Source organism: Sus scrofa, chromosome 6, assembly GCF_000003025.6.
Source record: "Sus scrofa isolate TJ Tabasco breed Duroc chromosome 6, Sscrofa11.1, whole genome shotgun sequence".
In the NCBI taxonomy this organism is placed as follows: Eukaryota; Metazoa; Chordata; class Mammalia; order Artiodactyla; family Suidae; genus Sus; species Sus scrofa.
Window position 1 is genome coordinate 146162333 of NC_010448.4, and position 12549 is coordinate 146174881.

Sequence of the window (12549 nt, forward strand, 5' to 3'; positions counted from 1 at the left end):
TTCACACTGTTGTAGTAGTTTGTTGTACAACAAAGTGATCCTTTATATATATATATATATTATTTTTCATATTACTTTCCATTATGGTTTATCACAGGGTATTGAATATAGTTCCCTGTACTATATAGGACTTTGTTTTTTACCCATTCTCTACAAATCTTTTAATCCAAAACTCCCAATCCATCCCCTCCCACCCCTTCTCCTGAACAATATGTCTGTTCTCCATATCTGTGAGTCTGTTTCTGTCTTGTAGATATGTTCATTTGTGTCAAACTTTAGATTCCACATATAAGTGATATCATATGGTATTTGTCTTTCTCTTTCTGACTTACTTCACTGAGTATGATAATCTCCAGGCCCATCCATGTTGGTAAAAATGGCATTATTTCATTCTTTTTTTATGGCTGAGTAATATTCTATTGCATATTTACTTATATATATATCATATGTCACAATAATCTTTGACATGGGTACTGTTATTATGATATATATGACATCTTCTTTATTCATTCTTCTGTTGATAGACATTTAGGCTGCTTCCTTGTCTTGGTTATTGTGAATAGTGCTGCTATGAACATTGGGGTGTAGACACATGCATAGCAGATGCATTCATTATTTACTAGTCTTTATAAAAACATCATGAAGCAGTAACTGTTATTTTCCTCACTTTAATGAGGATACAACTGCGGCTTGAAGAGGTTAAGTACTTGCACATAGTTACATAGCTAAGAAGTAGAAAAGCAGAGGTTTAAATTGGAATCATTTTCCCTTTAGATCCTAAGGCTCTTGAATCCTTGGGTGTATTTGTCCTATTATGCCAAGGCCCTGCTTCCTTTCTCCCTGGTCCCTCTGGGGAACTCCTAGCTACACCAAGGAAATAATTAATTTGTTTAAAGAACTCAGAAAGACCTTAAGCAAACAAAAACACCTTGGTATAGAGCATTATGCTTTTTATAACGGAACAGTGCCCATTCAAACACACAGTCCGTTCCTCTGATTTTATAGAGGAAAATTAGGGGCAGAGAAGCTGAATGGGTTATGTTGTTGCTGAATAATCCTTGTGGAAGGAATCAGGGAATCTTCTGGTGAGTAACTGTGTGTTATGGGTTGAATGCTATCCCCCTCAAATGTATATATGGAACCCCCACTGCCCCATATCCCAGAATGTGACTTTATTTGGAAACAGTGTTGTTGCAGATGTATTACTTAACGTGATGCTGGAGTAGGGTGGTCCCTTAACCCAATATGACTGGTGTCCTTATGAAAAGGGGAAAGTGGGACACAGAGAGAGCATCATGTGGACATGAAGACAGAGACTGGGGTGCTACCTCTTCAAGCTAAGAATGCCAGAGATCATCAGTAAATCACCAGAAGCAAGAGGACCGGTCTGAACAGATTCTCCCTCACATCCCTCAGAAGGAATTGACCCTGACACCTTGATCTTGGACTTACAGCCTCCAGAACTGTGAGACAATAAATTTCAGTTGTTTCAACTATCCAGCGTGTGGCATACCTTTGTGGCAGCCCTAGGCACTAGTACACTCAGTCATCTCAGGCTGGTCACTGTCCATCTTGGGGACCTCGGTTTCTTTAATTATAAATGGAAAGGGGACCAGAAGATCTCTGAAGAAACTGGTTCTGAAATTGTGCGTCTCATCATTCCAGGGCTCTGAGACCAACACCTTTTTTTGGGTTTGGAGAACCTCAGGCTAGTGGTCATATCTTACTCGTTCACAAAACTACTTGGTTCTATTCAGTTTGACAAATGTGTATTTACTTCAGAGATTGGGTTAGGCACTGGGAGTTCAAAAGGAAATAAAGTCTAGCTTCTGAATTCATTGACTTATATTCTTTTGGGAAAGACACAAACCGAGTTTAAGTATGTAGTATTAGGTGTTAATAGTAATATTTCTTAGAAATTTATGTATGTCAGCTTATGGATTTCACATAACCCACTATGAGCTAGGTATCACTACCATTATCCCCAATTTAGAGATGATAAAGCTGAGGCACAGGGGGGTTAAGGGACTTGCTCAAGTGTACACAATTTTATTTTATTTTATTTATTTTTATTTTTTTGTTTGTTTTTGTCTTTTTTTTTTTTTAATTTTTTTTTTGCTATTTCTTGGGCCGCTCCCGCGGCATATGGAGGTTCCCAGGCTAGGAGTCAAATCGGAGCTGTAGCCACCGGCCTACGCCAGAGCCACAGCAACGCAGGATCCGAGCCGCGTCTGCAACCTACACCACAGCTCACGGCAACGCCGGATCGTTAACCCACTGAGCAAGGGCAGGGACCGAACCCGCAACCTCATGGTTCCTACTTGGATTTGTTAACCACTGCGCCACGACGGGAACTCCAAGTGTACACAATTTTAGATGTAAAACACGAGATGTTCTGGGGTCTCAGGAAAATGATCCTTATCCCAACCTCAGGGATCGGGGAGCATCTTATAGGAGGTCACCTGCTCTGAGTCTTGATGGATATAGAAGATAACCAGGCTGGAGAATTCTTAGTAAAGGGCACCTGCTGGCCAAATTACAGGTTGATAAATGGGATTTGCCAGCCGGCCAGGCCCATCTTGGTTCACAGGTTTTAAGGCTCATACAATCATTGACTTCATCACTACAAAGACATGAGTCTCAGACAGGGAACAATGAAATTGTAGAAAAAGCCCTGGGTTTATTTTCCCCATCTGACAGATTTATAATCCCCATCACACTGAAGCCCAGAGAGAAGAGTGACTGACTGATTTAAAGTTATACAGGTAGTAAATGAGGGAGTTAGGATTTGAACCCAGGCCACTTGGCTCCCAAATCAATTCCTCCCCCTCTTCATTTGGCCTCTGTTAGGCTTCCTTTAGTGGACTTAGAATTACCATGGCCCCCAATTTATTTGTCAAAATAAGCCTGTGGGAATATGTCAGGGAAATACCATTCTGTGTGTGTGTGTGTGTGTTTGTGTGTGTGTGTTTCTGACTCTGACAGTTCTTGAAGTCTATAAATCAGCTTTCAGCTCCTATACATTTTATTAAGCATAAGTTATCACCCTTGGTCTTGGCCATGATGCCATGGTAACTTCTGCTTCTGCAGTAGCTCCCTGTCATCAGGTGGGAGGATGATTACACGTATGGTCTAGTTGTTGGAATCAGAAGATGATCCCTCTTTCAGGTTGATCTTCACTGTGGTTTTCCTAAGAACCTCATTATGATTTTACGATCTGGAAGGCAAGTGTTGAGCAACAGGAGAGATTGTAAGCTCCTGGAGTGCAGAGGTCCGTCTTACTCATATCTGATCCCTTCTCCCATCTCTGTGCTTGAACCAGCCCCTTTTGTTGGTGGAGTGCACAATGTGTGAGGAACAGCTGGGGTGAAAGAAAGCTGTTATGCTCTGAATGTTTGTGTTTCCCCCATATTTACATGTTGAAATTCCAAACCCCGAAGATAATAGTATTAGGAGGTATTTTAGGAGGTGCTAAATCATGAGGGTGCAGCCCTCACGAGTGGGATTAGTGCCCTTATAAAAGAGGGTCCAGAGAGAGCTTCAGCCCCTCCATCCTGAGGACGCAAGTGTGAAGGCACCAGCTATCCACCATGAAGCGGGCCCTCACCAGGACATGGTCTGGCTCGTATGTTAATCTTGAACTTCCAGCCCCCAGATCTATGCAATAAATTCCTGCTGCTTTTAAACTACACAGTGTGGAATTTTGTTACCATAGCCTGAATGGACTAAGACAAAAGCCTTAGCTACACGTGTGCTTCTTCCTTCCGGAACAGTGATTCTCCACTCACATCACACATTTGAGTTACCTGGGGAGAATTTAAAATATATGACGCCCAGGGCTCCAACCAAGACCAATTCAAACATAAATCTGGGAGTGAGCGTGGAGCTCAACCATCAGTATTTTTAAAAATATTTGTTCAGATGGTTCTAATTGTTCAGCAAAGGTTAAGAACGATTCTGTAGAAACAGACCTGCAAATATTTATAAGTATTTATAGCCCTAGATATTTTAAAGTCACACCTGTAGCTATTCTAACCAATTCATTTTGTCACTCAATCTGCAAAAGCTCAGACATGGTGGGGTGCAATCAGAAATCAAGGATGGTGACAAAGAGCTATAAATATTAGCTCTGGAACCAGCAGGCAAGCTCGTTCTGCCACCGTGGCTCATCTTCAAACATCTTTAAAAAGAAATACAGTAATTTCAGTTTATTGAGTGGAGTTCTTCTAGAGCAGACCCTCTTCCTGGTTCGTAAACCACTTCCCCCATGGTAAAAATACCATGAGCCATCTGCTGATGTTTCTTTGCAGCTTTTCTCAACACATACACACACGTTCCTCAAGATAATTTTTTTAAAGCTGACTTTAATATTTCAACAAAGCACTATTTGGCTTATGATATTTACACAGTTCTTTCCAGAATGAAATGCACAACCAAATGATCAACAGGAGACTCCATGAATGGTTGGGATAGCCATGAGATTCAGCCAGCCCTCCTTGCTTTGTGTTTTAGGATGACTCTTTGGACCTCAGACTCTTCATGTGTCAAATGAATCAGTGGGACCATCTGACTACATTAAGCTAATGTTCTGTGAATCTGTGATTCATATTTCTAGAGGACCCAGCCAAGTTGGAGATTCCCTTTATTTATCTAGTAGATTAAACTCTTCAGATTCTTCAAGTGGTTTTGTTTCTTTTAATTCACCATCTCCCTTCCCGCACTATTGAGCTAGTTGAACAGTTGCTAAGAAAATAAATGTTCCAAAGCCGGGGGACTTTCTGGACACAGATTATGAAACTTCAGTTGTGATGTCAGCCAGGCAAAGTGGTTGGTTATCATTGCGGGGTACAGTAGGAGAGAAGAGAGAAAAAGGTCCGCTTTACTGCGTCAGAACTAACCACGAAATAACGGGACCTACAGAAAATCTAATCATGCTTTTGTTTATTCACCTCATAGAAAAGTCACTTAAGAATGCATTTGAGCACAATATATAATAATAATACTATAACATACATTGTGAGGAACTTTGGAAAACAATAAATGTCCACCTGAAATAATGCAGTGTTCGTAGACATACAAACCCACTGGTCATGCACATTTGTGCCATTTCTGTAACTACTGAGTCACAAGGCTGAACTGAAAGCATGAAACAGATTTTACAGACGGAGACTGAAGCCAGTCAGAGGCCTAACAAGTGTTATCAGAAGCTTCACATTGGCATAATTTATGATGTCAGTTCACATTATAAGATTCACATTGTATTATCATTTCCTTTTGAAATTAATGGGAACATGACATTTCTGCTTAACAGCCAGTAGGAGGCTTTCTTTGCAAAGTCAGTAGTTTGGAGACAGGTGAACCATCGGTGAGTTGCTTGTTAAACCAAATGTAGTGTTTCGTGTTAAACTGAAAAGCCACAATTATAGTAGAACCCAGTTAAAACCCAACGCATGTATATGGATTTGGGTAGAACAGGGGTAAAACCATGTCCCATGGCTCTCTACCCCTGTTGAACTATACAAAAGTAAAAGCTCAATCGAGACCATTTCGTATCTAACGTGAGAATCCTGTTTCCCAAACCGGTTGGTGAAGGGGTTGAGGAATATTAGCAACTCGGACAAGGCGTAGGGCAGACCCACTGCTGTCCTCGCTGGCAAGGGGCGGGGGGTGTATGTCTCTCTTAAGCGATGTTCAGGTTATATAATACACGATACAAAACATTACAAGAAAAGTCGCAACTCTTAGGCAGAGTCTTCTACACAAATTTAACACCACCATTGGCAGGCAATGTTAGATATATAAATTAATAACTTACAAAACATTACATTATGTACATTAAGTAATAAATACACAGTTATAAACAGAAATGGAAGTGTTAGCGTGGAAGGCAGTGCAAGAGAAAGACGGCAGCATTAAATTGGAAATGGAGTGAGCGGGTGTGAGCGGGAAGAGGGGAGCAAGAGAACAGGTTGGAGATCATGCAGCCCCCGAGGTGGGTTCGAGGGTTCAGGACCTGGCAGGGTCCTGAGCTGAGCTGAGTTCTACACGCTGTGAACCACAAGGCTGCCCCTTCCGACCCCTCAGCTTGCTCGACTTTTTTCTGTTTATAGCAAAAACAGCGAAACGAGAGAAGAAAAATCCTGTCCAAAGCAGGTCAACAGAGACAGTTAGAAGGGCCACTGAGGAGTCGGCTAGGACCGTAGGGGAAGGCAGTTGAATGGGGGTAGACGTGTAGCCTTTCTATTTGTGAACGAAACTGTAGCCAAGTGAAAGATATTGCCCAAGAAAGAAGGAGGAAGACGGTTTTCTTTCCCCTTTTTTTTTTTCTTCCCCAGAAAGAGTCAAAAAAGTTTATGTCAACTTGGAACACGTATCTGTGTAGAAGTTGATACGAAACTCTAGGTATTCAACAGGCATTTCAAAGACATGAAAATGTTTTACAAAAAAGGCACACAGGTTGGCAGACAAGGGGACAGGTGAGCAGATTTATCAATGACATTATTAGTCAGTTCAGTCACTAGAGGGGACAGATTCCCGAAACTTAGTGCAGAAAAATCTCTCAGTTTGGTGTCTTCCATTTTCAAGCCATTCGGTCGTGGGATGCGAACTTGGGCCTCCAGTACCACAGAAAGCTTCCGCTCACCACGAAGCTTGCCAGCAAGGCAAGTCAACCGAGGGATTTCCTGAGCCATTATTTGCTTCACGGTCTTGCACTCTGGCTCCAAACTCAAGTAACTGGAAAGGCCCCACGGCCCTTGTCCCGTGCAGGCCTCGGGCCCCCGTGGCAGGCGGGGCCCTACCATACAGCTGGCATGCTTGTCAAGGCTGGAATGTCCATCTCCACGCGACGTGGGAGATTATGTGTCAGTCGGGGACTTGTCTTCTGTTGCTGTGTCCACCCCGGTCTCTCCCAACGAATCCCTATTTTCCGGGTCGATCACACAAAGTGTCTTGGTGCTGCCGAAATAGCCGTGGCCCTCTCCCTCTTTCTCGGGGCCTTCGGAATCCTCCTCTTCGAGGGTCAGTTCAAACTGAAACTTCTCCATCAGACCCTGGCAGTCTCTGTTCTGCTCATCCAGCGGTGGGGAGGGACTCTGGGGTATCATGCTCTGATACCAGTTCCTGTTATCTTCTAACGTATCCAGAATGTCCTGGGCATCGGGCTGTACCAGATCCGCCCAGGTCTCCCACAGAGGATGGACAATGTAGTCGATGAAACCCACCTGGAGGAAAACAGAAGGTTATGCCTCCGTGACTGTGACAGAAGCCAAACAGGCTGCCCTGGTTTGCAGGCAAAGAAAGAGCAACAACCACCCAAGGAGACCAATGCTCAGGGATTGCATCATTGGAGCACCCGGTCTCCAAGGGTGTCCTGCACGGACTACAATCTACACATTAGCTCTCTCCATCCCCGCAGACTAAGTACTGTGAGTCACCATTCGCAGAGGAGGAAACTGAGACTCATTGAGATGAACTATGTGGTCGGAGATCACAGAGCTTGGAAGTGGTGGCGCTGGGACTCCATCCCAACGTCGTCTGATTCCAAAGCCTGTGTTCGCCTCACTAGCGCTGATTACTTTTCCCCTGACGTGCGCCAGATAAGAAGTCTGGATGTAACCCTGGCTGGGAATGACTTTGTCACTACTTGGAGTCTGTGAGTCATCCTCTGAAGAAGGAAGCCCCAGGTCTACGGAGCTCTGACTCAACATTCTTTCCCTGATAACTTTAAAAGATGCCGCGGTTTTCAAACGAAAGGGAGCCAGCCCCTAGACGCCTCTGAGACGTCTCAAGTTCTTGGAATGTTTTGGGTTTGTAAACGACGTAGGTAAAGCACTGGAAAAATCCTCCCAGCCCCTAAACAAACAAAACACCCCTCTGTGGACACGTCTGCGATTGTTTCACATCCACAGGGCACACAGTCATTTCCATCAGGAGAAAGAAGGACAAATAAAAACAATTAGGCAGTTCCTTTGCTAGTGTTCCTGTGAAGAACTATGAAGCTTATGGGCCTGTTATGATTTACACGGGGGCTCTGCATCCTGCTTGAGCTGGCGTGGCGGCCTTACGCTGACCTCCCCATTGTCGGACAAACAGGAAACTTTGGGGGTGGGAGCAGGTTGAGAGAAAGAATAGGCACTGGTTGAATGAGGGAATGGAATTCCCCTGTCACAATCTGGGGAGCCAGAGAGATGCTGGAGAGGGATTCGGGGGTAGATGAACAAGGTCAACTTATGCACACCCCTGGGACATTACGTAGCTGTATTTCCAGACTGCTGGAAACTTCCCTTTATTGACATTCTGGGTTTGGGCCAATTACTTACTACACCAAAGCTATACTATATCAAAGAACCTTAGTCATGTATGACTCCTTATCTATCTATCTATCTATCTATCTATCCATCCATCCATCTAATCAGTCTACCATCTATCTTCTTTTCTCTCATGTTTCCCTCACCTTAACAAACAGAATGCCTATTCCAGTCAAGGCATCTCTGATCTGCATTGGCTACCAGAACCTGACTCGGGATGATTCAGATATTTATCTTGCTTCCACCTACTCCTCCGTCCTCTCTTTTACTTTGTTATGTGTGCTTAATGGTTTTTAGGGCCTATTTTCAAGGATCTGAAAAAAAACCAGCTCAAGACAACAGAGAAAACTGAATCAGCGAAACACAATGCCGTCATTTTCTTTCCTCATTTGTTTTGCTTCTGCTAAATATTCAGCACTGTTTTGAAAAGCAGTCTCCAGTTGCTAATTTCCTAGGCCCTGCCTGGGATGACAGAGCTCTACAGATCCTAAGAGCATCTAGTCAAGGGCTTCATCGCCAGACGACTCAGACAACGCTCACCAGAGCCCATCTGTGGGAAACGCCAGGGTGTACCAATGACGTCATGGCAACAGGGAGACCTGTCCACAGTGATGGGGAGTAAAGAGCTTTGGGTGGGGGGCAGCTGGGTCACTAAGGAGCCAATGAACTGGACTAAGAAGATAGCTGACACACTGGGGAACCACCTGCTATATTTATCTCACAAGGCTTTTCAGAGGTTCAAGTGGGACAACAGATGTGAAAATGTGTGGAAAACCACAAAGAACATCCTAAAAATATAAACCATCACTGTTGTGAGCAAAAGGGCATTGATGAGTCCATTAATATATTGTTCTCATTAACTCTCAAGGTATTTGAATTGGCCCTGACTTCGTGTTCTCACCCATGTTTATGGCATATTAGATTTTTCAGAGTGCTTTCACCGATTTTAAACTCATTGGATTGGATTTCTCTAAAAAGCAACACAATAATAATTGCAAAGGAACGATACCTTGATATTACAACTCTAGGTAAATTTGGGGTAGAAGGTAGTAGGGAAAGAGGATAAACACTAACACTCGAATGCTTTTGTGATAAAGGCTTTGGGCGGCCTGGAGGCCCAGTCCTAATCATGACCACCTTGGCTCAGGCCGTCTGTTGTCCTGAAAAAAGAAGACCTCAACTGGCCCTGAAACCTTTGTGAGGATATTGCACTTTCTAGGGCTACATACTTTGTAGCTAGAGGCATCAGGGGCATTTCTGCATCCCCTGCTTGCAGTGTATTGTTCCCCCCACCCCCCCAACCCATCCCCTAGTCCTTGGCATGAAGGGAGTTTGTCGCTTTGGACAAAACCAAAAGACGTCAGCTTGTTCTCAGAGGTGTAGATGCAACCGTGGAAGGGGACACAGGTCAGGGCTTCAGTTAGGAGGTAGAAGACATGTGTGGGAATGAGACTCGACAATGGCAGGGTGAGTGATTATGGAGAGAAATTAAAGACAGGGTGCAGGAATCAAGGATGATGAATTGAGGTCCTGGAGAAAGACAGAGCTAAGGGAAACCTAGAAGGATGTGATGGAGGAGACGCAGCATTCGGTTAAATCAGCTTGGTGGGTCAAGGTCATCAATAATTCTCTAAACGGGTTGAGGACGCACAGTCCAAGCATTGATGGGTTTCTGAAGACTGCTTTTTCACCTCGCTGTGAAAATTGAGTGGGATGGAGAAGGCAAAGGAGTCGTGAATTTAATGGAACTAAATGAATGGTTGCGTCCTTATACGTTTGTGTGTATATTGAAGAAAGGAACTAGATGGAGTCCCACAGTTCAACCGTCAGCTCCCAGAAACTTAGAAAACCTTAGATGAGATACCTGGGATTTTTCCACAGAAGCCGTGTGCTTATCACACATGGGGCTAATTTCCATTCCCCTCTCCCGCTCTTTGTCTCCCTGCTGGAAAAATTCCTCCATGATGCGGTCTGTCCATTGCCGATACAATTCCAGGGACTTGGTGGGGTTGCTCAGGTCTGCGCAGTGTACCATGTTGCGAAGGACCTGAAATCATCAAGTTTTGGAAATCCCATAAAATTAGATATAAATACAATTGGAACATCGTATCCCTCTTGTACTAGTACACTTGGTATCAGACCCAAGAACATCTTAGTTGCATTATAATTTAGTTTGCACCAGAAAAGCAGGATTACAGGGGTGCTGGACAGAGTTGGTTGTTTACCATTATAAGAGTCCCCAAAGGGACTTGTGTGTCTTCTTAGATTGACAAGTCATTGAAGTAAAAAAAAAAACAACTGGAAGGGACACTAGAGGTCAGATGCTGCCATGGTTTCTTTTCCTCAGTTTGGAAAAAAATGCAAAGAATTACCCAAAGTGGATGCCTTCATGTTTTCCACTTGTGGAAAGAGGAGACCAGCTGAGGGCAATTTGTATAACCAAAACAGACCTAACAAAGTTCAAGCCAATGGGATTTATATCCAAACAGGAGATTTTGGGATCAGCAGTCACGTATCCTCTATTACAAAGAGATTTTACTGTTTATTTTTAGAATTAAGCAATTCAATAAATAAGGCTCTGTTTTTTCTTCGTAAATTAGAGGATCTACTTGAATGTCCATTTTCCTTAGCTTGTTAAAACAAGCCCAAAGCCCTAGTAATAACCTAGGACATGCAACCAAGTAAAGTTTTTTTGTTTTCTTTTTGTTTTCTTTTTTTTTTTTTTTTGGTTCATTCAGTTTGGTGCAGCTTCGTGTTAAAGCAAAGCCTCGCATCAAATACCTGTATACGATCGGTATAGTTGTCCAGAAGCAGAACACCGGAACTTGTAACTTTCTTTGTTTCCACCATTGTCTTCAGGTCTGCCAGCAGGCTCATGTGTTTGGACATATCAGTTGCTAAGACCTGAGGTAAAAGACAGTGAGAACTCTCCATAAACTTGGTTTACCAAGGAGAGCAGTAAAAGCAAGTGAGGAACACAAGGGGTCAAATTCTTACCATGTCAATAACCATCTTCCTGAGTGTCTGACGCTGCTTCTTGGTGAGATTCTGGAAGATGTCGCAGTGTTCTTCTTGGAGCAGTTTGAAACCCACAGCAAGATGATGGTTTTCCAACACAGATTCATCATTGTACATCAGAGCAAGTTCTGAATCTAATGAACCAAGGGAAAATGATGACTTAATAGAAAGGGAGACAATTCAAACCATGGCATTACCTCAGTGTGAAATCAGATCTAGTTCTCTCCAGATGATTTCAGGAACCAAGACCCATATGTCATTTTCCCTTAGAGAAAACAGTCTCCCTCCACAAAGAAAAATAGTCAGTTTCTAAGTGAAAAAAAAAAAAAAAGCTTCGAGAAGATATTAGTGCATAAGGTTTCTCTCTGATTAAAAGTCATAGTACTTTTAAAGTCCTTTTTCTCCTTTTTAACTTTAGGTGAAGAATTTGACATTGTAGGTAAGGGCATTCCCAAGCAATTAAATCGTATTTTTAAAATTTTCTTTTGATTTCGTTTTATTTTTATTAAACTAGAGTTGATTTACAGTGTTGTGTCAATTTTTGCTGTGTAGCATAGTGACCTAGTCCTTTTTTTTTTTTTTTTTTGTCTTGTTGCCATTTCTTGGGCCGCTCCCGCGGCATACGGAGGTTCCCAGGCTAGGGGTCAAATCGGAGCTGTAGCCGCCGGCCTACGCCAGAGCCACAGCAACTCAGGATCTGAGCCGCATCTGCGACCTACACCACAGCTCAGGGCAATGCCGGATCCTTAACCCACTAAGCAAGGCCAGGGATCGAACCCACAACCTCATGGTTCCTAGTTGGATTCGTTAACCACTGTGCCACAACAGGAACTCCCCAGTCCTTTTTAATCTCAGTTTGTAGCTTCCTTACTGTCTTCATGCATTTTTGCCCTTTGGAAAAGAATAGACTGAAAATGCCACAAAACTTTATGCAATGTATTAAGAGTTTTCACATCACTTCACTTTTTTATATATATATATATGCTCCCCAGCTCCATCCATTGTGAGTTTGGGATTTTCAAAGAAGATAATGGTGTGAGTGTAAAATTTCACTTTGTCCAAATAATGGAGCTTTTTAAAGCTTTTGTAAATACGGTAACAAAACAATCATTTTTACAACAATCTTGCAGCCTGCCTTTCACACAGAAGAATCACAGGCATCCTGTTAGGTCTGAGACTGAGAATGGTCATCAAACTCACAAAGCCACATTTTCTCTTAACC

The 12549-nt window shown here is 43.0% G+C and overlaps 1 protein-coding gene across 6 annotated transcripts in view; it reads right to left on the reverse strand.

The window, feature by feature from the left end:
- PDE4B (phosphodiesterase 4B) overlaps nt 4930-12549 on the reverse strand; it is a 552844-nt gene continuing 545224 nt past the window's right edge. For 2 of the 6 annotated variants that reach the window (XM_021093172.1, XM_021093174.1), the window contains 4 exons: nt 11307-11461; nt 11091-11213; nt 10174-10356; nt 6289-7223 (listed from right to left, as the gene is read on the reverse strand). In XM_021093172.1, the coding sequence (XP_020948831.1) occupies nt 6858-7223; nt 10174-10356; nt 11091-11213; nt 11307-11461 (827 nt within the window). In that variant the 3' untranslated portion in view covers nt 6289-6857. 6 annotated transcript variants of the gene reach the window in all.